A 27,409-nucleotide genomic window follows, 5' to 3' on the forward strand; every position below is an offset into this window, starting at 1 on the left:
TTTTTCTGCTTTTCTCGGTTAGAAACAACGTTTATTTCTATTTTTAATCTTTGTACAGTTCAGGTCATGTAGAGGCACCATAATGATTTATAAACATTCCAATTCCTCATCTGTATCAGTCTCTACAACATTCATTGTGGCTTTAAGTCTTCACATTTCCACTTTCACTTCCGAGTCCTTTTTCTTCTTCATGTTGGACAGTTTGGCTCCACTTCCTAAAGTCCCTTGAAAAAACACCTTCAAACTTCCACTTCTCGAACTCCATCTTGCGCATCGGATATCATTCCGATATCAAAACAGGTCACTATCATGACATGTGACTTGCACAGATTAACGCACTGCTCTAGTTCCTCTGTCACTTGTTCCAGCGCCTCCAGATACTCCTGAGACTCCTTATCAAGGTGAGGGTCAACCTCAACTGTTAGCAAAAAAACAAAATGTTTATATGAGAAACTGTCTACAATAAAACATTATTTCAGATGCAGAATTTAACATCTTCAATCAGCAGTAATTGGCGTCATCATGTAAGAAACAAAGTCCTAGGGTAAAACCCTGTCCCCATTCAGCTCAAGTGACTTTTGCCATTAGCTCACTGGAGTCAGGATTCCAGCCCTAGGCTCCAATCTAGCAAAGAATGTAAGCATATGTTTAAGTGCTTTGCTGGAATAAGGCTCTGATTTCAACGCCTCAGTTTCCCATCTGCAAAATGAGGTTAATAGTACTTATTCCCTAGTATAAAATACCTCTATGGCTATAAAGCACTATATGCAGTACTTATTATTAATTATTATTATTATTTCAGTCTTTGTATAGTTTTGCCTCTCTCTTCTGATTGGACTGCTTTGCTAGTTTCTGAATTCTACTTACAGTACCCCAGTATTGCAAAGCAATCCCATACCATACCAAACTTCATTGCTGTGCAAAGTTTGTTAAGGCCCCAATTCAGCTAGCAATTTAAGCACATGCTTAAAGTTAAATAAGTTAAAGTTACTCATTACTTAAAGTTAAGCATGTGCATAAGTTCCTTGCTGAATCTGAGCATCACAGTGACTTTGGCGAAATACTTACACTCTTCTTTCCACTTATTTGGATCCATCATCAATCTGCGCTTTGTCTCTTCCAACTCTTCCTTCAGACATTCATGCTTTGCCTTCACTTCTCTAATCCGCTGATGGCGCCTTTCTAAAATCTTCAGCTTGGTATTGAAATACATCAGACCCTTTAAAAGGCACAGAAAGACCACTTCATGAATCTGTCTGGCCTGGCCTCTGTCAGCACCACCCAAACCCTACCCACCTCATTACACTGTAACATTTAACAGGGTTTTTTTCTCTTCGCTTGAAGTGTGCATTAATGGATTCTAATCTACAGAAACAGCATGCCGCAATCAGTTAAGCATTTATTGCACTTTTCTGAATTAACATACATCTCTAATATACTCTGAAATTGCTACTGTTTATAGAGAAATTATTTTCTCCACTAGTGCAAATAATAAACACAGTCTAATAATGTTAAATGAAACTCTGAACTCTTTAAGAACATTAAGACACAGGAATTTGTAATTACATAAAAGCATTCTTACCTTTTCAACATCCTGGAAAGGCTATTTTGGAAAAAATGGGGAAAAAAGGCATCAGAAGACTACAGAACTCTGGTCTCCAAAATAGAATTAAGTGAATTGTTTTCCAATTACAAGTAAATTAAACTCACAATATCCCTGATTTAACAGAATTCTAACCAGGATACTTTATGTCATTTACATAAAGAGTTAATGACCCCGTAGTAGAGAGAGGCTGTAAAGTTTCATCAGGCAGGCTAAGATTATAAAATCTTCTCATAATGTATTCATTGGTATTCTCCGTTCATGCCATCAGTCATGTTGAACACAATTAATTGTAGACAGTAATTATTTTCATTTTCTACGTTAAGGGCACCCCAACATATGAATTGTAAAATTAATAATTATAGTGCTTTAATTGCAATCAATTTCCTGAATGCCAAACTAGCATTCAAGCAGTGATTCTGCCTGTATATTGTAATTTAAGTTGTCTGGAGTTGTTGTAAAATATGTACTGACCTCAGTTTCCTCTTGTCTGTGTCGCTGTAATCGTTCCACATCATCGATCTCATAAACTTTAATTTCAAATGGCTCTTTTAAAGTGCCTGGCAAAGGTGGTAGATCAACCCACTGGCCAGTGACACTGGGCTTTCTTCCTAGGGATGTAGCATCAGGCAATGGAGCGGGAATCAGTCTACGACGCTGGAGACCTTAAATAAATTTTTTTTAAAGTATTTTGCATCACATGGGACGTTATGCATCCAAAACCTAGGAGTACTAGTATATGGCAAAATATGACACAACAAAGAAAATATACAGGTTTTCAGGATACTTTGGGGGAAATGCTTTTTTTTTTTTTTTTTATCCTTTTCTTTTAATAAAATAATGTAAGGCAGTTAGGCCAGATCTTTGAAGGTATTAGGTACCTAACTGCAATCTGATATCAATGGGAGTCAGGCATCTAAATAGCTTTAAGGATCTGGGCCTTACTGTTTTGATGGGCTTTGGCATGCTCCTTGTTTGTTTGGTGGTGGTAAACAGCAGTAGTAGCTCTCCCAAGGGCCATCTAAGCATTAGTTCCTTATGCCAGCCTTCCCAAATTTTGTTTACCCACTTTCATGAGTGAGTACATTTCTTTTTGGTGAGCAAGTATGATCTCATTCATTTCTTCACTCTGGCAAAAGTAGTCAAGTAGATTATGTGACGAGGCTGATAACGTTTGAGGATTCTGACAGGCTATTTGTTCTATGCCTAGGTTAATTCCAAGCAAGACTTGTTCAGATGAGGTTCTCCACTTCATTCTACAGAACCACCCTCTCACTCCACCCCGTTACATAACCCACCCCCCTTTGTCTTCTACCATAACAACAGCCTGTTGGCCAACTGGACTGGCACATGGCCTCCTCTAAACTCAGCATCCAAGCTGCAAGATGCTGTGGGATTATTTCAGTGGGAGTTGAAGGCTTCTGGCATTTAGGGTAGCAACTAGCTATGCTACAACCTTAATTCTCCTCTTTTGTGTCCAAGCACATCACTTCCACAATGCAACAAAGCTGCAAAGGCCAGGGAACCAGGAAATTCACTTGCCGCTTAACAAGGGTCTCCCAGATTTAAGAACAAGCAACACTGTTACCAAGATGCATCAGGGCAAAAGTTTCACAAGGCAGAGACTGTCTTGCACCCATAAAAAATGGGCACCTGGGCACGTGCTGGTATTTGCCCATACAAAGCTGAATGCATTGGTGCAGGCATTTTTTACAGTCGTGTGTCACCCTCTACTTTTTGAAAGACTAGTTCTTAGTGATGCATCTGTCATTAACCAACAAGTGTACAGGGCATGTTCAGGCAATACTGAAGCCAGTGGCACTGATCCCCAGATCACTGGAGACAATGACACCAAAACAAGTTGAAATGTAAGAATGATATTACAGCTTGTGCTCTTTGTCGCTTTGTCATGAGCAGCTTCATGCTTGCTGACTCAGAGCTCAGTGAGAGAAATGTACATTACCCTCTAGTGACTCCCTTTTAATGGAGGTACAGAGGAACACTGGACTCTTTCAAAGGAGTTGCTTCCAAAACTTTCCCATCACAGGACAGAATCTTTGAGGGAGAAGTGAAGTAAAATTCTCCTCAGTGTCTGGAGTCTCATGGGGGAAAACCAGAGGTGGGGCATCTTATAATTATTGCCTCTGTTCTTGTGGCCGCAGCTCAGTGCATCTGCGGGGGCAACACTGCACTGCTGCTTAGAAGAGTTTGACTGAGGCCCGCTCCAAACCTGGGTCTCCTACATCGGAGTCAAGTGCCATGAGATCAGGTCAGTTACTTTATAAACTTTACGAATGGTCAATAACAGAGGTAAAAGCTCACCAGGCCTCATTGAAAGTGAGATCTATGCTGTATGTGCTTAAGGAGTTATCTGGTATAAATATTCTTAATAAATGAATCCTTGCAAAATATGGGACTGCCAGGCAGCTGGGCCACATTAAATTAATCAATTCTGGGTATGTAATCAACTGGGCATCCTTTCCACAACCTCAAGTTATTCAGTCAGACTGTCACAGCTACAGGCCTAATCCTCCCCATCAACTGAAACCCCAATCCTGCAACCGCCTTCCAGCAGATGAAACCCCTCTGAAGTCAATAAACAGATGCAGTCGATCACATACACAAAGCAGATGAACTTTATGGTACCTAGTGGTCCCAATGTGAAGTCATTGGGGCTCCATGTGGACACAGGGGGCTACTTACATGGAAGGGGTTGCAAGATTAAGGAGTAGGCTTCCATTGGCTTTGATGGTAGGATCAGTTCCCAGGATGAGTTTCTCTAGCACTGCTTTCCTAAGAGCTTAAATCCAGCAGAAGCAAGTCTCAAATCCACTTTGACAGTTTAGTATTAAGTTACCCTGGGAAGATGGTTATCATTTCCTATTGAATACTTAGGCCAATAATGGGTCTATCAAACCTTTCTTGTTTGTATGATATTGAATAAAACTCCTATGAAGTCCCACTTCATATATAAAATATATTAGTGTGTCAGAGTATGAAGCATTCAAAAAGTAAGGTATAATTTACCAACGAAGACAATTTCAGCTGAAAAAGAAATAATTTGTCATTTTTAAAGACCTAATAAGCATTTCCTGGGGCAAAAACAAATACAAATCCATCAGTGAGTAATGCCGTCTCAATACGTGTGCAACTTTACACAGCTGTTAATATTGATTTGTAGGAGAGGTTGATGTGCTATGAAAAGAGAACTGCTGCAAGTGTTGCACAAGGTCTCTGAACTGATTTATTGCCAGAAAGCACCATAACATATACATCAGTTTAACTCATTTAGTTGTGCTGGCACAAGTGAATATCATGTGCACCTGCAGAGACTGCAATAATTACACCTTTCCAATTGAAGCGTCAGATTCAGCAAGCCCAGGCTCAGAGGAGTATTTCCTACCCTACTCCCACACATAATCCTACCAGAAGTTAAAGGTTGCAGGAGCAGCCTTTCAGTCAGTAGCTATCATTGCATGAATTGCAGTGGATCTCCAATAACGACCACAGTATTTCTGGCTGGAATAGTAAAAACTATTTCCAAAACGCGGACATTAGAAGCGTGATTCTGAAGCCGTTACTCTCATTCAGTAGCACTTACCCACACAAGCAGCATCAATGAAGCCAACAAGTAAATGCCACTGAAGGTCAATAAGGGTGGTGGAATTTAGCCCTTGTTAAACAGCCAATCACTTTGGTTTTGTGGTGGATTTAGAAGATTTAGGACAAACGTCAGTGAATGGAAATCACACCTCTCTGAACAAAACAGAAGACTAAGCAGTGTATCTCTTTCATAATTTAGCTTTAAAACTTGATTTAAAAACTAAAAAGCCTATAATTTTGTAATGAATTAACAGTATTAATCTACAATTAGTGCCTCTTTTATCCATATATATCTTCAACGTGGCTAGGCATCTAAATTCAAACTAAGTGACCTACCAGTTTACTTAAGAACCACAATAAAAACTCAACATCCTAAAATATGAGGAGAATATCAATGAATTTCTAAGATGGCTGAAAATGCAAGCCCGAGTCACGTTCATTTTTTACCTGTCGATCTTTTCTTAGGGGACTTCAAACTCCTCATGCGTCCTGGTGACGACATTCCGCTTTCACTCATTGAGTCATGTGCAGAAGAGGCACTGCCTGTTGCTTCGCTATCACGAATCATGCTTTCATAGCCACTGCTGCCACCACTGTGGTAAAAAAGGGCTGTCCTTCCCATTGCTGGTGGCAGTTCTCCACTTAAAACACTACTATTATCACTGCCATGCCCACTGCTATACCGCTGAGGCCTCCGGGGCGCAGTTATCTTGCTGTATGGAGATGGCAACACTGGAATTTGTGATTTTTCATCGCTGAGATTAATACCACTGTCATTCCCACTATCAGAGTCTGTGGAGCCTCTGAAATGCCCCATTTTGACCGAACTGCCAGATACCAGTTCATTAACCCGACTGTTGGCTGCCCTAATTGCTTGCTTTGTCCCCATAATAGTTCCTCTGCCAGGTTTGTTGTTGACACCCTGCACACATCGGGGGGTTGTTTTCCCACTTGGAGGAATGCTAGAGCTTTTTCCAATAGACTGAGTCAGTGATTTTACAGAGGAGCTAAGCGACTTTGACCCATTGGTAGAAAGGCTGCGGCTTTTGTTTCCATTTGCTTGAGCCTTCTGGTTAGTTGTACTTTTTACCTGGCTGTTTTTACAGGGTAAAGGGGCAGTATGTGATGGTGGTGAAGTCACATTAGAAGCTACAGGGGGAACTCCCAGCCGTGGGACCGATCGTCCCGTTCTACCATTGTTGATGCTAGTGTTGCCATTTTCCCTAGTTGTGTTTGCTTTGGAGCCAACTGATGTCAGACTATCACACCTTTCCAGAGACATGTGACTCCCATATCGATGAACAGCTTCACTTTTAGATGCCTTAGTCTTTAAACTTGAAGTCATTTTAGGCAAAGAATGGTCCCCCTTGAGGCTTGTTTTACAGCTGGTACTTTCACTAACCCAAGATCCAGCTTTTGATCGCAATTCTGCCTCTTCCTCAGCTTTTGGTGTTGCAACTCTAGGACAGTCCAGGCCTGCAGTTTTGCCTCCACTATTTGCGACCACCACATTTTTCTGTTCTAGGCTTGATTTACGTACAGGAGGTGTTGGAGGTATGGTCCCATTTGGCCTAGGTAGCATGCTTGACTTTTGTGGCAGAGTCTTCTTTCCCAAGGATGTTTTCAGGCTGCCAACAGCAAAGGCAGCTTCAGAACTTCCCCTAGTCACACCTTCTGATGGAGCACTATTACTATGTGCTACTGGCATCACACCCAGCGTGGTGGCTCCTCTCTTAAACTGTGGCATTTTCATTGCTGCTTCAGATTTTTTAGTGGCTTCATTGGAAGATTTGCAAGCCATTTCACAACCATCTACAACCCTCTGAGAGCATGCAAGCATAGTCTGTGACTTAATTGGCTTGGTTGCACTGCTGAAGTATTGGGCAGCTTTTGTTGGCTGCTTATCAGTACCAAATGTGTGAGATTTTGGAGACAGCAGAGATTCTGCAGCTTTCGCTTCCAAGTGATTATCCGTGCGCACCAGCCAGGGATCTTCAAACATACTGTGTGGATTCTGCTGTTCCCTGTAGCTTACAATGGCATTATTGTGGGTTGGAGATGAGGTAGTTTTTGTTTTCCTAGGAAGACTAGAATGTATTGTTTCTATCACCGGTGTACCTCGAGAGTTGCTAGATTTAACTTTTATGGGCTGATCAGCTACACAAAAAGCACTTTTCATCTGAGATGCTTTGGTTAATTCAGAGGTTTGGGGGCTTTTGTTGATGCCTGAAGACATTTTGCTAGAACTTATACTCTCAGTTTCCAGCTCTGAGAAACAAAATCCACTGTCATTCAGGGAGCTTTTCAATGGGGTGGTTACATTGGGCAAATCCAAGTTAAAAGGTTCCTTGGACTTATTACAGCTGTAAGATGACTGGGCAACAAAACTGTCACTGGACCGGGCTCCATCACTTTCAATTGTACAAATGCTAACTTCACTAAGCCAAGAACTGATGGAGGAACGTCTGCTGCTGGAAAACGGATCCTCGGCAAAGGGCAAAACAATATCAATATTTACACCAGTAGAGCTTGCCTGTGAGGTATAAGCATCAAACTCATCATTTATACTGCTAATAATACTAACCGGCCTGGAACCTGATGCAAGAGCCTGAAGGGAGCAGTCGCTGTTAAAGCTAATGATACTGGCAGGCCTTCCATTATCTAAAATTCCACTGATGGATAGTTCCTCTACCACTGTAAAAACAAGCTCATCCTCTCCATTCAGCTCCACAGGCTGCTGCAAAGTCACCGTGGTGGTCAGTATATCCCGGTCAAAACATTTACCTTTGAACGCTGAGTGGAAACTATGTACCTCGATAGCACCAGATTGATTCTGGGTGTTACTGCCAACTAGAAATGTGCTTCCTACCAAGTTGTGCTCAGGTTTGCTAGCCATTTGCTTACTCATTCCCACAGGAGGAGTCCGGATTGCACTGCTATTGTCCAACTCTGAATATGCTTCTTTGGACTTGAGGGTCTGATCTTTCTGTAGTGGGGGTGTGGGCGCAGGGCTTGGTAAAGGTCTCTTCACATACGAGGACCTTTCTTTCACTACTGGTTCAGCTGTGGCCTTACTCTGCTCTTGACTCCTAGTAGGGTTATATTTTGATGATTTCAGTGAATCTGTGATTGTCTCTCTCTCTTTCTCGCCATCTGAGGCTGAGCCCAGTTTTTTGCCTTCAGCTTTGGTTTGCGGTTTGGAATGTTCCGCTTTGAAGTGAGGGGCGTTCTTTTCATGACAACTGCCACCCCTTTGCACAGCAGCCTGGAAATGAAGATTATGTCCTTTTTTTGGAGAAACTGTTTCCTGTGGAACAGGTTTTTTATACCCTCCAGATGGAGAAGATGGTTTTTCATTTACCAGTTTAGACTGCACATTTTCTATCACTGTCACTGGACTACAATTTGATGCAACAGGTGTTTCTCCACCAGCAAACTTTATAGGTTCCTCACTTCCATCAATGAATTCTAACCTTTCTTGCAATTCAGCAAAAGTGTTGCACTTAAAATGGTCCTTGTCGGAACTTCTAGCAATAGCAAAGTTGTCCTTGCTTCTCTTTTTGTTAAGGGAAGGAATTATGGGAACAAACTCTGGAGGCCCTTCATTATCTGTTAGTTCCCTGTCAGACAAAGCTGCACCATTGGGACCAACATAGATGACGGTGTCACAAGATTGTTCACTGCTGGAGGAATAATCAGGATCACTAGAAATACTCAGTACAGGAAAATCAGGGTCAAGTGCTACAGTTCTTGGGTGAAAGGGTCTCAAGTGAGGTGGTCTTCGTACATGGCCTTCTTCACATGAACTTTCTCCTCCAGATGAGCTGGATGCATACTATTAATTATAAAAAAAGAAAATCTTTATTAATATTAAATGTATTTATAATAAGAGAGGAAATCTTAGAGTCATTATATACTCTGCTCTGCTTTCACCATCAACCACAATTGTGTCTAGTGGAAAACCTTTACAATATTAAGTTAAATAACAAAACTTATCTATGTACATTTTAAGCATGATATGATTATTATATTAACCAGTTTACCACAGGTAAGTTTCATAACATCAAAATATTATGTTGTCTTTCAATCTTAGCATTTTACATTCTTTTATTATTATTTTTTTTAATTAAAACAAGTTGAACCTTTTGCAATAGCCCCACATAAAATCAAAGGAATTTTTGCAATAATCCCACATAAAATCAAAGGAATATTGATCTATTGTGTGTATGTGCATGTGAGTTTGCATAAAATTCAAACACAAATGTTTCAGGACTAATAATCAAATGGAATAACAACAGCTTTGGGCCAACACGTTTGTCAATTTCTCTACCAAGCTTTGATGCATTTTGTATTAGTCCTCATTGTTTAGAAGTCCCACATTCCCCCACCAAGGGGTTCAGAGAATTCATTTTCAATTAAATTAATTGCAGCTTGCTTGTACACCAACCTTGGATTTCTTCTTTCTCATTCGGTGGATTCGTGATGCAAGCTGAATTGTCATGAGAGTTTCTGCATAATTTGCTGGGGAGTCAGAAATATGAGCAATCATGGTTGTTCTACAGTTGATGTTCCCAAATGATTCTCTCAGCAACATAGTCAACTTGTTGTCCCTATGTAATAAATAATAATACTAAGATGGTTTAAAAGAATTCTAGTTCCTTTTGCAGACTTTTCTAAAACACCAAGTATTATGGTTTCATTTTTATAGTGTACATGTATGTATGGTATAGGTAGATCTGAAATATACATGATCTGTACATATTTAAAACATGTCTAAGCGTATATACACAGAGATACCAAATTTATTCCTCTACCTGCATATTTTTAGATGTGCAAGTTCTTTGTTAATTTGGGCAAATCCAAGAACTATTCACTTTACTAGCAGTTCATCATGAAACAGCTTACAAGCACTATCTTTTTATCTCATTAGAGCTAATCTCTGGTACTTTGAATGCACCATCACCATGGTACCTAACCTACAGGTGAACAGTTCATGTAACAAGAAATAAAATAACTTTATATTACTGAACAGACACAGTCAAGAATACCCTAACAAATATATTATTAGGCATCAAAGATATTTTTAAGCCCTGTCCCACCTAATTCCTTCTCTGCCATTTTAAAAGAGACCATGACCTGGGCATTCCGACCCAGAGCATGATGCAAAGGAATCTTCCTTTCCTCCTGGTGTGCACAGAGGAGGGAGCCCATACACCAGATCCACAATTTGAAGCATGGAGAAGAAAGAGTTCCACAAAGCTTCTCCTTAATAAGTGGCAATGCAGCCGTCCCATTGGACGTTACACAGCCTGATGCAGCAGTGCACTGGATGTTCCGCTATTCAAGGGGAGAAAAGAGATGCCTTTAATGCCCACCTACTTGAAAACTCTGATTACCCAAACACTCATACACGCTTTATAGCCCAATCTGCGGCTACGGATGTGGATATAAGCTCGCATATACCATAACATGCACAACTTTTTGGGTGGATACAGCTATATCACAATGCTCATACACTGAAGTAATTATGCATTTGCTATAGTTCTTCTGTGTGGCTTAGGTGAAGATTTAGGGCCAGCTCCTGGCTTCCATTCTGCCCACTCTGCTCTGGCAGCACAAATCCGGTGGAAAATTAGCTTCACTAGCTGTCCAAGGATTTCCCTGGGGAAAAGGGAATCACCAGGTGGTATATGGCCAACGTGGTCTTCAGCCATATCCAGTGCAGCTGAGGAGTCATTACGCTCTGCATGCCACAGTTGCCAGAAAAGCTACTTAGGGGCTGTATGCAACTGGCACAACTTAGAACACTCCTGAGGCTGCTCTAGGTTGCTCCTCAGAACTGGCCCGGCACCTGGTGGCCTGTGTTTAGGAGTCATCTTTACATTTTTGCTCACTGAGCTGGGCTAGGTGGCAAAGGGCTTGGTCCCGAGGATCTGGCCATTCACTATTCTAGTCCATTCATTCAGCTGGCAACTGGCCTAAGAAAAACACCTGCTTTCATCTAATACAAAATGAAAGAGCACCTGCTTCATATTCCGCACTGGATAAATATGCGAAATGACGTGAGAAATAAATGAGGCACTAACTTACAACTCATCTTAGCAAGCAGCAATTAAACTCTAGTACGAAAGGCCAAATTCTACCAGTGTTGTCTGTGGCAGGGATGTCCTCTTTAGACCGGGCCCCCTGCAGATATGAATGTATTCCCTCGCCATGACAGTACTGCCAGACACACTCTAGAAAGCACACATCGATGCTCACTTTTGTCAAGTTACCATTCCCTTTTCCACACAGGAACAGAATATGGTCCTAAATTTATTTAAATGCACAGTTTTTATTGGAAACATACATATGTGCAACCTGCTGAACAGGGCAGATTATTTATAGCACTACTGATACGATCCTCACCCTTCTGTTATATGTACAGCAAAGCTGGTTGATGTTTCTTGAAATTTCAACAAGACTTCTAAATTTGGGGGGGGGGGGGGAGGGGAACCCAGGGAAATAAAATGTCCCCTGGTTTTCAACAAGCTGGCCAAAATTTTTCAAAGTTTCAACATTTCAGAAAAAAAGAAAAATATTTCTGCAATTTTTTCAAAGTGGACACGCACCCTTCATCCAACTTAGGTATATGCCACAATGCATATGATTTTTCAGACCGCTGTGCATACCAATAACACATTATGGGACTCTAAAATATATTACATGAACATAAATGTCATAACAACTGCACTGGAGGCCAGATATATGTTGCCATATATGTGACAGCCAAAACATCCATTGACATGAGTGCAATAGATTAGCAGGCCCTTGATATAATTTATTTGCAAGATAAAACTAGCTATATTTAAGGCAATGTACACAGTAATTTACTTACTTGTATGGTACATGTTTAGCACCATTAATTAAGGCCAAAATTACATTGCCCAGGGCAGACAGAGACAGGCACAGGGAACCTCCACCATCTCTGCTCTTGCTCAACACTTTTTCACAGCTTCCTAGATCAATGAGATGCAAACGGCTCCGTCCTCCGGACACTAAAACAACAAGGACAACAACATTTATACACACATTCACCTGAGCAAAAGGACTCACACCAGATTAGCTATGCAGAATTTATTCAAATGACAGAAATAATGAATGCAGCATGGGGTAATGCCTGAATTAAATATTAATGGGGCTACATGCGAATTGAACAAAGAAGCTATTAGCCACATCTACCACAGTTTGTGTCCGTTCTCGACTGCTTGGGGGGCTTCTTTTTGAGTATACTGCATATTATTTTGAATCTAAATTTAAAAATATTAATTTAAAACTAAATGAATAAATCGAATTTGGAGTGACTGATCTTACTTCCTCCTTTGCCACTCTTCTCCATGCGATACTGGTAAATGTGAAGAGTGAAGAGCATATGTGAATTCCTCCGGTCTTCTTCATCGCACTCGGGTTTACTGGTACTTCTGGCAGCAATTGCAGCATCAAGGAAAAAGGCAGCTTTCTCTGCGGTCGGGGCCCTAAGCTCACTTTGGTTTTGAAGCTTGAATATAAACAAGAAAATGACTAATTAAGGCAGGGGTGAATGTTTTTTGCTGATCATACTAAGTCTCTAGGGCAATAAGAGAAACAAATATGTACACCATGGGAGTGGGGATTATATATTAAAGACAATACAAAAATTTACCATCTTAAAAATTGTCATCATCATTGTCAGATAAAAGGAAATAAAAAGCAGAGGAAAGTCAGGCTCAAAAGCCTATGTTGCGATATCCATTATACCTGGGTTCCACATATCGGATCCTCTCTCAAATAAACCCCTGGAGACTGACCATCCTGAAGGCTGCCAGTGGCTACTTCAGCTAACAAATCCTTAAGGTTTTCATCTTTGCCACTGATCTCCACAGCAGATACTCTAATAGAGAAACGAGTCCCAGTTTTTTCTTTGCGTTCATTGATTAACTTGAAGAGCCAAGAAATTGCACAGGGGATAATACCAAGGCTTTGTGTGGAGTTATCTTTGCCGATCATGGTATAAGATTTACCTATAAAGGAAAGGAAAATATAAACTTATCTTTCAAGCATAAAACAGTTTCTTCTTATGCAGCTGCCAATTTACATTATATGCCATGTGCTGTACAGATAGCTGGGGATAACAAATGCAAAAATGATTTGTATGTATTTAATTATTAATCAGTTAGTATTTATTCAATTAATTTTGCCATTTTTGTAACTCAAACCCAAAGCAAATTAATTTTTAAAAGTATCTCTGATCTTTTGCTTTTCATCATAACATGCCTCTAAAAGCTTGTTCCTACATAAGCTAATCTGATGTTACATTTTACCTTTTCAAATTAGAATTTAAGATCCCAGTGTAGAAATAAACCATGATAAGTTTGCAAAGCTAATTAAAAAGAAATTCTAATCTATTCGTATACTCCAGATTTATTGTTCCAGAAGCTGACAGTATGTAATTACCAGACTGACATAGTAATTAACTGTAACGAATTTGGGAGCTCACCAAGCTTGACATGACCAAAGCAAAATATGCAACCATCTGCACCATTCACAACAGACTGGATTACTTCTGCTACTGTTCCAGAGCATACCTCAGCCTGAAAGAAAAATTGGAGACAAATAAGATACACAATACACTCTTTACTTCTCTCCTATATGAAAAGAATTATTCAATATTTCTGAAACATAACCCTTTTGCCATTTTTATGGCATTATTTCTCCTATTTTAGTAACTATGTTCCATTTTTTAAAAATAAAAGCTGCTATAACAGCCTAAAATAGTTTCCTATTCTATTATACCAATTCCCTTGGAATATCGATTCTATGACTAATGTAGCAATTGAACACTATCCAACCAAGCTTGCTGCTGGTATAATAGCTTAGCCAAGGGTTTTCAATAATAGTAACCGCTTCAGTGAAATGAAGCTAGCCAAAGAGTGCTTGTAGAAATTAAAAAGCCATTTATACTGGAGAAAATGCATTGAAGATCCCTGAATAAGAATTTTTAAGTATCTGATTTTCATTTAGTATGGAAACAATAATATAATTGGTAAAGGGAATTCGCTAAATTCCCCAAGTGTACTAAAAACAGTTTATCAATGTATATAAGGATTTGAAATATATGCCATAATTTATTAAATATAGCAACTGATGGTATAAATATATAAGGCCATACACTAGTGAACAATGAAAATAGATACATGCCAGCAAGTCAGCCCCTTGTAATGATATTGCAGGTGGAAGTTGGCCACTCTGATTCTAGCCACCTTGAAACAGCAGAGAAATGCCATCTTAGAGGCCCTCCAAGAGAGTGTTGAAGAGTGTGGCCCAGAGATCACAGTGAAATCCTGTCCCACCCAAAGACAATGGGAGTGTTGCCATTGACTTCAGTCAAGCCAAAATGTTACCTCATCTCCTTTTCGTACTGCATGTGCAGCACCCAAACCATCAGCAGCTGCTGTGCACAACCACCTGCACAGATTATTGCAACTTTCAGTACAAATAGACTATTCTGGTCACTAGGACTGCACTACAGGTGCATTTGCAATTGTCCTGTGCATCTATTTGAGTGAGTAGTTACACCTTTTTCTCTGCACTTGCCAGACATTAGGACCGCAATATGCATATTCACTTATCCAATACTGGAGATAAAAAGGATGAAAAATGTTTTTTAGACAAAATTTGTCTTGTTCATTCAAGTTGTAAAGTGACACTCTCAACATGAATTATTTGGAGTTTCATAAAATTGAATTTTCTCCTAGAGAACTATATAAAAGTTGGTCTATGTCCAGATTTTTTTTTTAATCCTTTGTTTTAAAGCTGCTATACGTGTTTTTTCTGCTCCCATTGGGGTAGTCTTGACTACAACCTCACCAAATATATCCCCTTTCCTTCTGTCCACGTCTGCCTGCTGCCTGTTCAGTTTCAGCTCTACTGCTGTTATTGTGCATAAGCACAGGCCTTGCAGGGCCTGGAGAAGGGCATGCAGGATCAACAAAACAGTGAAACTGACTAGTCAGGAAGTGATGTCAAATGTGAAATGTAAAACTGAAAAAGGAGAGAAAAATAAAATTCTTCCATGCTCTCTTTCAATTATAGTAATCTTATGGGGTTAGTTGTAACCATTGTCCCAACTCAGCAAAGCACTAAACTTTAGGCCCATGCTTAAATCTGACCCTAGGTAGCAAAGCACTGAAGTCAATGGGGTTGTACTCCTAATCCTGTTGATTTAAAAGGGGTTACAACATAGTCAGTTAAAAATGTAAATTTCAAGTCAACTGTGCCTTTAAGCAGCACTAAAAATACAGGGTAAGTATTCAGTCAGCACATTTATCTCCCTGGATATAGCTTCACTTCTGGGCTAAATTGAAACAGTGTGAGAGTTTACCCACTGTCTATTAATTACCATGTTTTCCAAGGAATTATACTAACTCATTCAAACAAAATTCCCCAGAAGCAATAAGGAACTCTTACATGAATTAAATGGTGTGCCCACGGGAAGAGTTGTTAGAGTTATATGCTTATCTCCAGTACCTGAGAAGCATCCTGAGGGAATACTGCATCAAAGGCAAACATCTTTGGGACAGCAACAGTTCCTCTCCTGTGACCTAAGTTGGATGGTCCACTTGCAGATGGATCGTAAAGAGTGATTTGCTTTTTTCGTGGATCTACCTTTAGAAAAGACATGGATTCGGACGTGTCATGTGGTCCTTGAGAGGGACAAATTCTCACCATCACCTTCACCTGCAAGTAGTTACAAGGGAAATGACAGCTTTAGTTCCTACTTACAGCTAATGTAAATAATTGCATAGTATCCCATCCCCCAAACTGTTCCCTGCTCCCCAAACTTGTACATTTTTAACAGTTCTGTGACTAAGAATGACTTCTCCATATACTTACAGCCAGATTTTCAGCACTGGCTTCCACTCTTGTGCCTGCAATGACTTTATTTTAAAAGAGTGCATTTTCAACTTTACCAAATAGATGTCTAATGATGGATCTCCTGACAAAGAGATCACGAACAGGATACAGAAAGCTTCTCAGTCATTAGGAAAGCTACGTAACAAAGTCCTGAAATCCCACAAAATATCCCTCTCAACAAAAATAAAACTTTAGAATGCTTTTGTGCTCACATCTCTCCTCTACAGCTGTGAGACCTGGACACCATACAAATGGCATATCAAACAGCTAGAGGCCGTCCATATGTGGTCTCTGAGCGCCATTATGGGGATCCGCTGGCAGGACAAAATTACCAACCTGGAGGTTCCCAAAAGTCAAATGCCATAAGCATCGAGGCCATGCTGATAAAAGCCCAACTACGCTGGGTTAGACACATCATTAGGATGCCTGAATATCGACTCCATCGAAAAATTTTCTATGGAGAATTGGCACAAGGACATCGGAATCAAGACCACCCCAGAAAGTACTACAAGGACAGCATCAAAACCAGCACACACTTCGGTGCAATAAAACCAGATGATCTTGAGAAGGCTGCATTAAATAGATCAGCATGGCAACACACAGCACTCAGAGCTTTTCAAGCCTTTGAAGAGGACAGAAATAATCGATTGTTAGCTGCAAGGGAAAAGCATCATACTACTGCTATAGCGACCAAGACGGTCACCAATTACTTTGTCTGCCCGATCTGCATGTGTGTCACGCTTTGGACTTCAGAGTCACTCCAGAATCCATAAAGAGAGAGCATGAAAATGTCATCGTCAAACCTATGTACTACACACACACACACACACCCCTGATTTGCAGGCACAATCAATGCTCGATGAAAAATTGTGTCCACAGAAAAGGAGAATGTGGCAAGATCCTTTTGTAAATCAGGACCTTAATGTTCACAGACTTTGTGATCTGATGTATTAACAAATCCTTCCTGAACTGCTGTTTGAATAAACCAAGAATGAAACAGAATGTTGTACGAAAGAAGTCCTGGAAGTTCTCACTTTCTCTCCTTCTAATCACTGACATATCTTAAGGCCAATTCCTCCAATACAAAAGTGCTGTTGCTGTAACCCACATGGCCAAATGCCTTTCGCAGCTATAACTCATTGCTAAGGTCTTCATTGGCGGCCGGAAGGGTTATTGTCGCAGCACAGCTAGGACCACTTTTGAGCGAAAGGCATCAAAGGAAGGAAGGAAGGAAAAAGAAAAAAATTTCTAAGCTCCAAACCTTGAAACCAACCCACTAAAAGGGTATTTTCTAATGCTATAAATGCTTGGCTCCTATATGCAACATTCTAAGGGTGGAGTGTATTTTTAGTCAAGACAACTCAGACACTTAGGCTGCAATGTTCGAAAGCAACTAAGGGAGTTAAGTGCCCAAAACCCATTGAACTTCAGTGGCAGCTGAACACCTAACTCCATTAGGCTCCTTGATAAGCCCAGTCTTAGTATGAAACACCAGGGTCCCGATGTTCTGCTGCCCAATGCCAGTCCAAAGTAGACGTGAAACTTTACCATTCTGCTCTGATGGTCTTTTACATGCACTTTGAACAGGTATAAATGACTACACAAGATGCAGGGCAGCAGACCCTAGATCTTCAGTGCGCCACTGTCTAGCAGATTCAAACTTAGAGAAGTGACATGCTCCACCAGTGGGACTCTATGTACATTGTGTGACATGTTTAAATTATAAGCAGAATGGTAGTGTTATGTCCTAATCCAAGTACAGGAAAATCCTGCCGTGTATGAGATACCACTGCTGGTCAGCGTTTAATTCTACACTGTGGAACAGATCCTGAACTGGTGTAAATTGTCATAATGCCATTGAAGCCAATGGAGCTAGGACAATTTTCACCATCTGAGCATCTGTCCCCAGGTGCCCAGTTGTACAATGGGCGTAAATCCTGAGCCTGCTCCACTTCAAAACACCCATTGACAGTAAACAAAAACCAAACACTTCTCCTTTTAATTATCCATACAGAGTCCAGGTATAACAGTCTGTTAGCAACCATTCCACTATGAATCAAAGAGCCTAAATATCTACCTGATCAACCATCCAAAATACATACCAAGCCAAATATAGCACACACTTGTAACCTGCTGATTTGACTCAGATATAACACCAGGACAGCTTTGAATGGTGGGTGGGAAAAGAAAGTCAAACTTGTAGAACTCTGACTGGGGATATTTCTAACGTTCGACAATTGTTTGTTGACTTTAACCTTAGCTTTGCATTTCCAGGTTTTCCAACACTAGTTTATTACAACCATGGCGTTCTAATAATGTTGTTAACAAATTATGTCGATTTATAAAATTAGCATAGGTTCTTTTTGTCTTTTTTTTTTTTTTTTGTAGTTTTCGGCTCTTATTATTACATTTGTTCTGTGTAAACAGCAGTTAACCCCAGCCCTTTCCCCTTTCATTCAAAGAAATAACAGCCAAAAAGAAAATGAACTGCCATTCCAAGGTTATTTCAATTGATGCTGAAACAAAACGTCAAGGGCCAGATTATGCCTTTAAGACACTCATTTGTGCTGGGGGCAGTCCAGAGCTTCAGTATGGATTGCAGCGCAGAAAGGCACCCAAGCAGTCCAATATGCAGGAGAACTGCGCAGGTTGTGCCATTATTTAGGATTGCAGTGCAAGGACAGGAGGGATATAGCCTTGTCCCCTATGAGGTGTAGACAGGTAATCCAAGCCCATGGGATTAATGACAGACTTGGTTAGACACATCCCTAAGTATCCCGCTGAATTGAGGCCTGTGTCCTTATTAACTGTGGCTAAGGTATTTTGGAGGTTGCGTTTAGATGCCCTGCCTTGCCGTTTTATTTTGCACAGCACAATCAGTTCAGAATGCTAAATTGCATGAGGCACCCCATTATACTCAAACAGGGGTGTTAATATCCACTTTTGGCATCACAGGAAATATTTTTCAAAAGTTAGCCCTGAAAACTTTCCCCTATTTCTCCAAAGGAACGAAGAGGTTAAAAAACAACAACAACCCAACACCCTATTTACAGGCCCTTCAAGTAAACATTACACAAGGCTTCATGGAGGGGAATATTGCCTCCTCCGAACACGTTAGCCCTGGTAAGTGGTCTCCTGATCTCAATGCTTTGCTTTCTTCTCTCTTTGGTACTGATCTGAATATGAAAAGACAGTCCTAGAAAATAAGCGAACCTTAAAATAAATGAAACAGCTGCTTCAAAAGGGAAAGTGCATTACAGGTGACAGCTTCAAGGCTGATTCCCCATAAAAGCTGCATGAAGCTAGCTTTGTGTGCTAGAGTGCTTCCCTCAACCTTGACATATCACCAAGATGTTCAGTAAATAACCTTCTTGATGAAAAAAAAAAAAAAAAACCAAAACCAAAACCACCACACTTCAAAATCACTTGATTAAAATGAACTTTAAAATGTATGCTGTTTTCAAAATGCATCTATAAACTGTACTTTCCTTTCTCTCGTAGACCTATTATTAGATTATCACAGGAGGCGCTGGTATAAAAGGAAAATTGGTTTGCTCATGACCTCAGCAGCAAGTTCCCTTCAGTAGCAGCATGGCTAGTCCCTAAACAAACAGTTTCACCCTCAGAAAAAGCTACATGCATCAAGTCAGCCTTTCAAGTCCATCTCTCTGGAGCCAGAGGATACTGAAATCTCTCACCATAATGGATCAGATTCTACGTCTATCTGGCCTCCGGGGTCATGTTCATTTTTAAAGTGAAATTAAACTTTCAAGAGAAATTGAGGGGGAAGGTGCCCTCTTTTTTAGTGTTTTGTCTGTAACAACTGGGTTTGTGTGTGTGTGCAGAAAACTACTGACTTCAGATTAACCACATTTTCCTATTCCCAGGTACATCTGAATCCAAGTGACAGCTAATGTGATTGTCTACTTCAGCTATGCTTTACTCCAGCTATGTCTTTCCCATCACTGTTGAAAGACCATACACCTGAAAATGTAGGGCTAGACTGTGTAACTCTTACTCATGTGGGTGGGCCCATTAACTTCACTGGGGAGTAGAAGAGAATTGCTCATGTAAACACTCGCCAGCATGAGCAAGGACTGCAATAGTAATGGACCAGTCACATGGGAGGCAGGAGTTCACCGCTAATCTTGGATGCGGGCATGTGTTTCTGGGAACATCACAGAACACTTTGTTGCTACATGTATCTTTCTCCATGTCCTCTAGTTTAGGACCCGCCTTGTGTGACAAGGTCCATATTCTCAGCTGCAAGGGTTGTGCTATGATACAGATGTGGCTTAAGAAGGAAGAGGAATACGATATTAGAAACAAAGGAAAATAATGCTATCCTGACTGCCTAGCATAGGAGTCCTCCAGCATCCCCACATTCAACTTCTCACAGACTGTTCGTCCTGAGATGCCGCTCCGGTATTCTTTGTGCCCATTTTCCTGGAGCTCAGATACTGTAGTGATAAGGGCCATGTAGAATAACAGGAGGCACAATGAGAATCAGCACAATGTTACATGGTTTCATATAACATCTCAGGCCCAGATTCAAGGGAGCAGGTCAGGAGCAGGTTTATGTCAACCCACCTAGAGACCTGTGTGGTCATTCACAGGCATATTGCAACCCAGAGGTTCACAATTACTCGTCTACCTAAAGTACAATTCTTTATTGTGTAGGAATATGAGTTTATGACATGCAAGATCTAGGAGCACTAGAAAGGCAGCATACTCCTTGCTGTAAGGATTAAGTCCATTGAATCTCTCTTGTGTGACCCCCCTCTGACTCTCCTGGGAACAGCATGCTGTGCTCTGGAGAGAGCCACTTCCAGTGGAAAGAGAGTCATCTAGATGTGAGGGCATTGGGTGGGGAGGAATTAAAGAAAATAACACAGGAAGAAGGTGCTTGGCGGCCACAAAAAACATTTTGACCCATAAGTAGAAGAGTGGATGATACCCCGACAACCCAAGTTCATTGCCTCAGAGCTAAACATGACATCATGAGGTCATAGCCTGCCCAATCAATTGGAGTGAAGGAGAAATCCACGTTTCAGTACCTGAGGCCATCACCACCCAGAAAAGTAAAGCAAATGCATAAACAAACCAGAAGTTTGAAAGCAACTGCATAAATGCAGCAATTTTAACTAGGAAAAATGTGATGTACCATCTTTCAGCACAAGATACATACTTTCATAATTCATTAATCCCTTAGTCCATAAATGGGCAATCCTGGTTATGCACACTGATGGCTGAGCAAATGTAGAAATGTAGCAATCATACCTGCAATACAGTCAAATGCATTTATTCACTTACAAAATTAAATATTTTCACAAGAGCGGTGATTTAATGCTACCTTGGTGCAGCAGTGACTTGCATACCAAACAAGTAGGTGAGTTAATTTAAAACTAACTAGAGTCAAGTCCACCAGCATTCATTTCAGGCTCTGGAATTACACCCTAGATGTATACTATAGAGGCTATAATGGGGCTCTCGTCTAGCTATAAAGATATTAACTACCAGTAGCACACTGGATGGAATAGTAAAAATATGAGAGAGTCAGTGAGTCTAGAAATGGGATAGCGGGAACAAGTAGGAAGGGAAGGAAGTTGGTCTGAAAGAGAAAAGAGGAGACAAAAGGAGAGACAACAACAGACAGAGAAAAAGGCAGAAGAGACAAACACACAAGACAAGAAAGACAAGATATATTGGCTCCAGAAACTCATTTCAGGCCTCAGAAAGTGGCTCAAACAAGGAGAGAGAGCCAAGCCCCTGAGCAAAGATGAGGACAATAAAAATAATGTGGGAATGCTAATTTATTCCCATAAAAAACTATTTTACACCCCACTCCCTTGCAGTACTCACAATGACCACACAAACAGCAGACAAAGGTTGCTGCAGTTTCAGAGCCTACCCTATAGGAACACATAGAACAATCTGTGATTTTGCCAACTTTATATTCCTTTAAATGAAGCATATGTTGACATTTTCACTCATATGGTAATGCTGCTGAGGTTTTAACGTTTCTAGTGGCTTCCTTTCTTTCTCTTTTCCTTTCTTCCTCTTTATAAAAAGTATGGCATATCACATTTAACTGTTCTCTTCAGTGTCACTGAGTAGGAAAAAAAGTTATAAGTTGGATACAAATATATATCTAGAGAGAGATGGTGTCAGTATTGGCTACGTGGCCAGTTGCAATGATTGCACAAGGAATAAGAATTGGGGGGGGGTTGTACCTTCATTTGATTTCTACAAACAACCCTAAAATAAAATACACACATAAAACACCACTACACATCCACATAACTGATATTTTTCTTTAAGCATGAAGCCTTCTGTATCATGCAAATCAGTCAAGTATCTTGTTAATGAACTGGCTCTGATCTCGTAGGTTTTGAACACCATGGGTTAATATTAAAACTGCTGAACTTTCCAAATTCATGTTTCTGCGGGAATCAGGTCAGCAGAATCGCTGAAGGAAATCCTATTAAAATCAAAAGTGTTTGGGAAAAGAAGATGATAAACATATCCTGAATATGCCACAGGAGATGAAGAATTTAACAAATAAATAAATAAATAAATTGGAAAGCCCTGGAAATGGGTGGCATGAGGTCAGGGTGTGACTGCCCCATGCACAACGACGGGCGGGATTGTAAATGTCAGTGGCTGGGGTGGGAGAAGGATTCACAGTAATCAGGGATTTGTTTTTTTTCCTTTAACATTTATCTATTTGTCAGCCTACTGTAGGAGTCAGGGAAAAGAAAGGTTATCAAAGCAAACATCTGCAAGCTGAAATTCACTCACTTCTACCATGTAAGGGCAAATAAAGTGGAAGGATGCTGAAGTGTGCAAAAAAAAATGTTAAAAAGGCTATTTTATGCATGTACAGCAACAGATTTAAGGGAGACTTGTAAGCAGACAAAGGCTGATGGCGGCTCAATATTCAAGCTCCATAGAGTTAGAGAGAAACAACCCACCTGTGTAGATGACCATGCTAGCTCTCATATAGCCTGATATACAGCCTTTCATATGAAAACATTTGAATGGTTATAGACACTACACCCAAATGTTGTTGATGCTTTTGGGAGAGAGACGCCTGAACCAAAACTCTAGATCTGAACATTCTTGAACTTTGAGTGGATCAGAACCAGACTCATATTTTACAGTTCTGAACCAAAACTAGGAATCCAAAACATCCCTGAGTTTTGCAGTATGGGCCAATTTCTAAAGAGTAGGTCATATCCACAGGTTAATCAGATCCACAGATACAGGGCCAGGTAGGGCCCCATCTACTCCTCTGTTCCTGCTCTATGCTGAGGAGTGCCTGAGGGAACTTTGTGTAGCTATGCATAGTTCTCAATGCAGGTCTGTGCCTCAATGGCATGACTGAACCCACAGTGTGAAATAGGATACCAAGGTCACGTTATGTAGAGAACAGTTACACATGGGGAATTAGGGAGGCTCTGGGAGTGTGATTTGTTTGTTTTATGGCAGGTAGGAGAGTCATGAGTCTTAGACCAGAGGGCAAAACTGAGTCTTGAGGCAGTTTCCAAAGAAAGTCAGGTTGGTTCTTTCAAGTGTAGAGGGAAAGGAATCTGCCACCTGCTTGAGGAGAGACAGGGAAGAGGAGCAGAAAAAAGCCCCACATTCAAGAAACCCAAAGAGTGGGCTGGAAAATAGAAGCAATGTGGTTGAACACATGCAGTGGGACAATTCAATGAAGTGTCCTGAAGCTTATCAGGGAGAGTCTGTACTTGATTCCAGAATGCACAGGGATCCAGGAAAGAACTCTAAGGCAGTGTTCTGACTTCCAGGCTTTCCTTTGTGTTTGAAACAGACTGGAGCTGGAAGTTAGGCAGGACACAAAAGAAAGGCAATACAGCAACTGAGACAAAGGAATGGTGGGTAAGAGTGGTCAAGACAGTGTTGAACATGGGAAATATTTCTACGTGGCAGTAGCAGATTAACAGGCATAGAAGAAAGAAAAAGTCAAGTCAAAGCTCTAGGGTTTCTGAAAGTAGGAGTGAATATGAGATTGGTGCCCTGGGTCAAGATGGAGATGGAGTTTTGTCTGAGGCTGCTCATCTTAGCAATCAGTAGGGTATATATTTTGGATATTCTAAGTTGAAGGAAGATAGCTCAAAGCCATAAGCTGACGAGATATGAAGCTGGTAGAAATCGAGGATGAAGATGCATCAGTGCAGGCATTCTCATCCCAATAGAAGTGATGTCCAAAGGTGAATTCAGAAAGAAAGGTGCCAACTGGGATGGAAGAGATAACAGAGCCAATAACACAATCCTAAAGAGCATTATAACAGATAGATCGAATAGAAGAGAATTACCCACTGCCAGTCATGAAAAAGGATCTATTGGACAGATAGGAAAGAGCAGAGGAGGAAGATATTCATGACCCCACTGAACTGTGCCACATGATCAAGCAAGATGGCAAGGCTGAATTGAAATCAAAGAGGGAGGAAAGACGGCCTCGTGGCTAAGACACAGAACTAGGAATGCTGGACTCCATTTCCAGGTCTGCCACAGACTTCAAGTGTGTCCTTAGGCAATGACTACAAAATATACAAGTCAGGAGAGAACGACGCCATTATTTTTCCAGATGACCAGTAAGAGGTACCAAATATTTCACGTGTTTAACCTTAGGGCGATGTACAAGGAAAAACAACATTAATTCTCTGAATAACCAGTTTGTTCATTGGTAATGTGAATACAAAGGGAATTAAGACTCCGATTCAGCAAAATATTTAAGCACATGCATAACTTTAAACATGTGCATAATCCCTTTGAAGTCAATGGATCTACCATATTCACATGTTTAAAGTTATGCATGTGCTTCAGTGCTTAGTTGGACTGGAGCCTACAGAGATGTTGAGTTTAAAATTAAACAGAACAAGAAGGAAAAACAAAGAAGCATATGCTAAAAAGAATTATAACATTTTGGTATATGAGTTTGCAGTTCCAGCCCTTGCTATTAAAATGAGCTTTGAACATTTTATTAGTCTATATTTCAGGAATTATACTGGCATTAGACTGGAATCTATTCTAGAAATTTTGGTGATGCGCGGCATGATCACGGTATCATAATCCTTAAAATGAACAAGCAATTTGGTCTTTAGCAATAAACATCATTATACCATATTTGAACAGTCAATATATATTCCCTGGGAACTTGCATTCATAACAGGCACTGTCCAGAAAAGGAAGTTAATTTGTTCAATGTTTTCAGAATGGTGGGTTATAGCAAATTAATAGAATGAAGTTATTTATATATACACCATTCTGAATTAAGATTTCTCACCAAGAAATTACACAGAATTCATTACTGGCCATTTTCCAATGAAATTGCTTATTTCTCAACTACTGTGTAAATGAAATTACAAAAGTCTTAGTTCAGAGCCAATATTTTTCATGGATTTAATTGTAACTGACAGATATACAACCCTTACAAAATTGGTTTACTGTGGTTAGTTCTTACAAGCCTTTCATATACTGCCACTACCATTATATAGCAAATTTATATGCAAAACTGCTATGCTAGCATAAACTATTTAGCTCCCTCGGGAGAACCTAAAAAAGCACTTCTATATTGTACGCTTTAGAAAATGGCCTCTATTAAGCAAGAATTGATTCTATATTCCCAGATGATACTATACAAAACTATTCCATTTTTAAACATCTGAAAAAAGAAAGAAGTGTATTTTTATATAAATTTCTGCATTGTGTTTAATATGTTCCTTCAGCAGGGATCTGTATGTCATGGGTTCTACAAAATTGCATACGTAGACTGAAGACTTTTTAGTAAGACATATGATGTATATTGGAAATAACACTTTAGTCATTAGGAACAAGCAGCAATAAAGATGGCAAAATTAAGTACCTATTTGTTATTCATCATCCAACTATCGTAAGAACAAGTGAATACTGTATACTGTACACTTAAGAAAAGTCTACATCATCAGTAAATCATGTTAGAGGTACCTTGACTATAGGTTCAGAAAAAATATAAATGAAAGTAAATGTCTAAAGCAAGTAAAAATGGAAGGAAAATATGAATATGCCTTTCCAAGACACCAGTTTGGGAATTCAAATTCTCCCTCTTAATGCTCCACATCAATTGTCTCATATAGAAGGATTCTGTCATTCTAACATAAAAAAATTGACAAGATCTTTGGAAGAGACAAGCACTTAAAGTTGCTCTTGTAAGTGATGCAGTATTATAAAGAGTGTGTTGAACAGACCCCCGGAAAAAACATTTTGCATGAAAAAGGCTTCCTACCACACTAAAGAAAAATAACAAATTAGAATGCTATGCAGCAGCCACTGTAAAAAGGATGTCTTTTTAATACCACAATATGATAAATTATCTTAAGTAGCACATTAATGTCAGAAATTGAGCATAATCTAACTTCTTTCCAGTGACAATATTAAATGGCTTTCAGACATCTTTCCCACTATTCTGACATTAAATTTAATAACACCCAGTGAGACCACAAAAATGATTCAGTTAAAAGAATCATACTGCATAGGATCATTGCCTTTTAAGCAGGATTCAACTAAATGATTTGGACTCTGGTGTTTTCGGCAGATTCATGGGCAAGATATATAATTTGCTACATAACATTTTTCAGTAGTGAATGAAGTTCTGTTCAGAATACAGTATGCCATTTGCAATGGGATTTTTTGTGCCTGGGAGGGGTAGATGATTGCTTATTATACTAAACATAGGTCCCAAGGAAACCCTTCCGTTATAACTTAAGAAAGTTTAAACTTTTCCTCCACCTGACATTACTGAAAATTCAAACCACTTGTTAGCACCTATGGCAATGTGTAAAATTTTACACTGTAGTACAGAAACATATTGGGCCATCTATCTCTAAACAAAAGACTTAGATGTAAAATCAGGGATTTGCATTCTGGGGCAGATTCACATGCTCCAGCTGAAACGCCGATGAACAGGGAGAATAGATGGTTTTGGAATGGAACAAAAGCTACTCCTAAGGCAATGTCTATGCTGCAGCCAGGAGAGTGCCTCCGGGACTGGGTAGACAGACACACGCTCTCTCTGCTCGACATAGCGCTTTAAAAAGAGAAGTGTGGATGTTGCGGCATGGACAGCAGCACAGGCTAGCTGCCAGTGGGTCAGGCTTGTACTCAGGCAGCTGGCCCACGTCACTGCCTGTGCCACAAAGTCCGCACGGCTATTAATAGTGGGCTAGGTTGAGCAGAGCTAGCACGTGTCTGTGTATCTGGGCTGGTTTC

General features: G+C 40.2%; 1 protein-coding gene across 1 annotated transcript in view; it reads right to left on the minus strand.

Annotated features, from left to right (window-relative positions):
• Window positions 1–239: 239 nt before the first annotated feature.
• KIF26A (kinesin family member 26A) overlaps window positions 240–27,409 on the minus strand; it is a 138,490-nt gene continuing 111,320 nt past the window's right edge. Inside the window, exons 6-16 of the mRNA XM_065403730.1 lie at window positions 15,752–15,961; window positions 13,722–13,815; window positions 12,983–13,245; window positions 12,560–12,743; window positions 12,084–12,243; window positions 9,654–9,816; window positions 5,654–9,041; window positions 2,078–2,268; window positions 1,583–1,603; window positions 1,069–1,219; window positions 240–418 (exon numbers count right to left, since the gene is read on the minus strand). Coding sequence (XP_065259802.1) covers window positions 240–418; window positions 1,069–1,219; window positions 1,583–1,603; window positions 2,078–2,268; window positions 5,654–9,041; window positions 9,654–9,816; window positions 12,084–12,243; window positions 12,560–12,743; window positions 12,983–13,245; window positions 13,722–13,815; window positions 15,752–15,961 — 5,004 coding nt within the window. The remainder of the gene's footprint in view (window positions 419–1,068; window positions 1,220–1,582; window positions 1,604–2,077; window positions 2,269–5,653; window positions 9,042–9,653; window positions 9,817–12,083; window positions 12,244–12,559; window positions 12,744–12,982; window positions 13,246–13,721; window positions 13,816–15,751; window positions 15,962–27,409) is intronic.

Source organism: Emys orbicularis, chromosome 4 (genome assembly GCF_028017835.1).
Source record: "Emys orbicularis isolate rEmyOrb1 chromosome 4, rEmyOrb1.hap1, whole genome shotgun sequence".
NCBI lineage: Eukaryota > Metazoa > Chordata > Testudines > Emydidae > Emys > Emys orbicularis.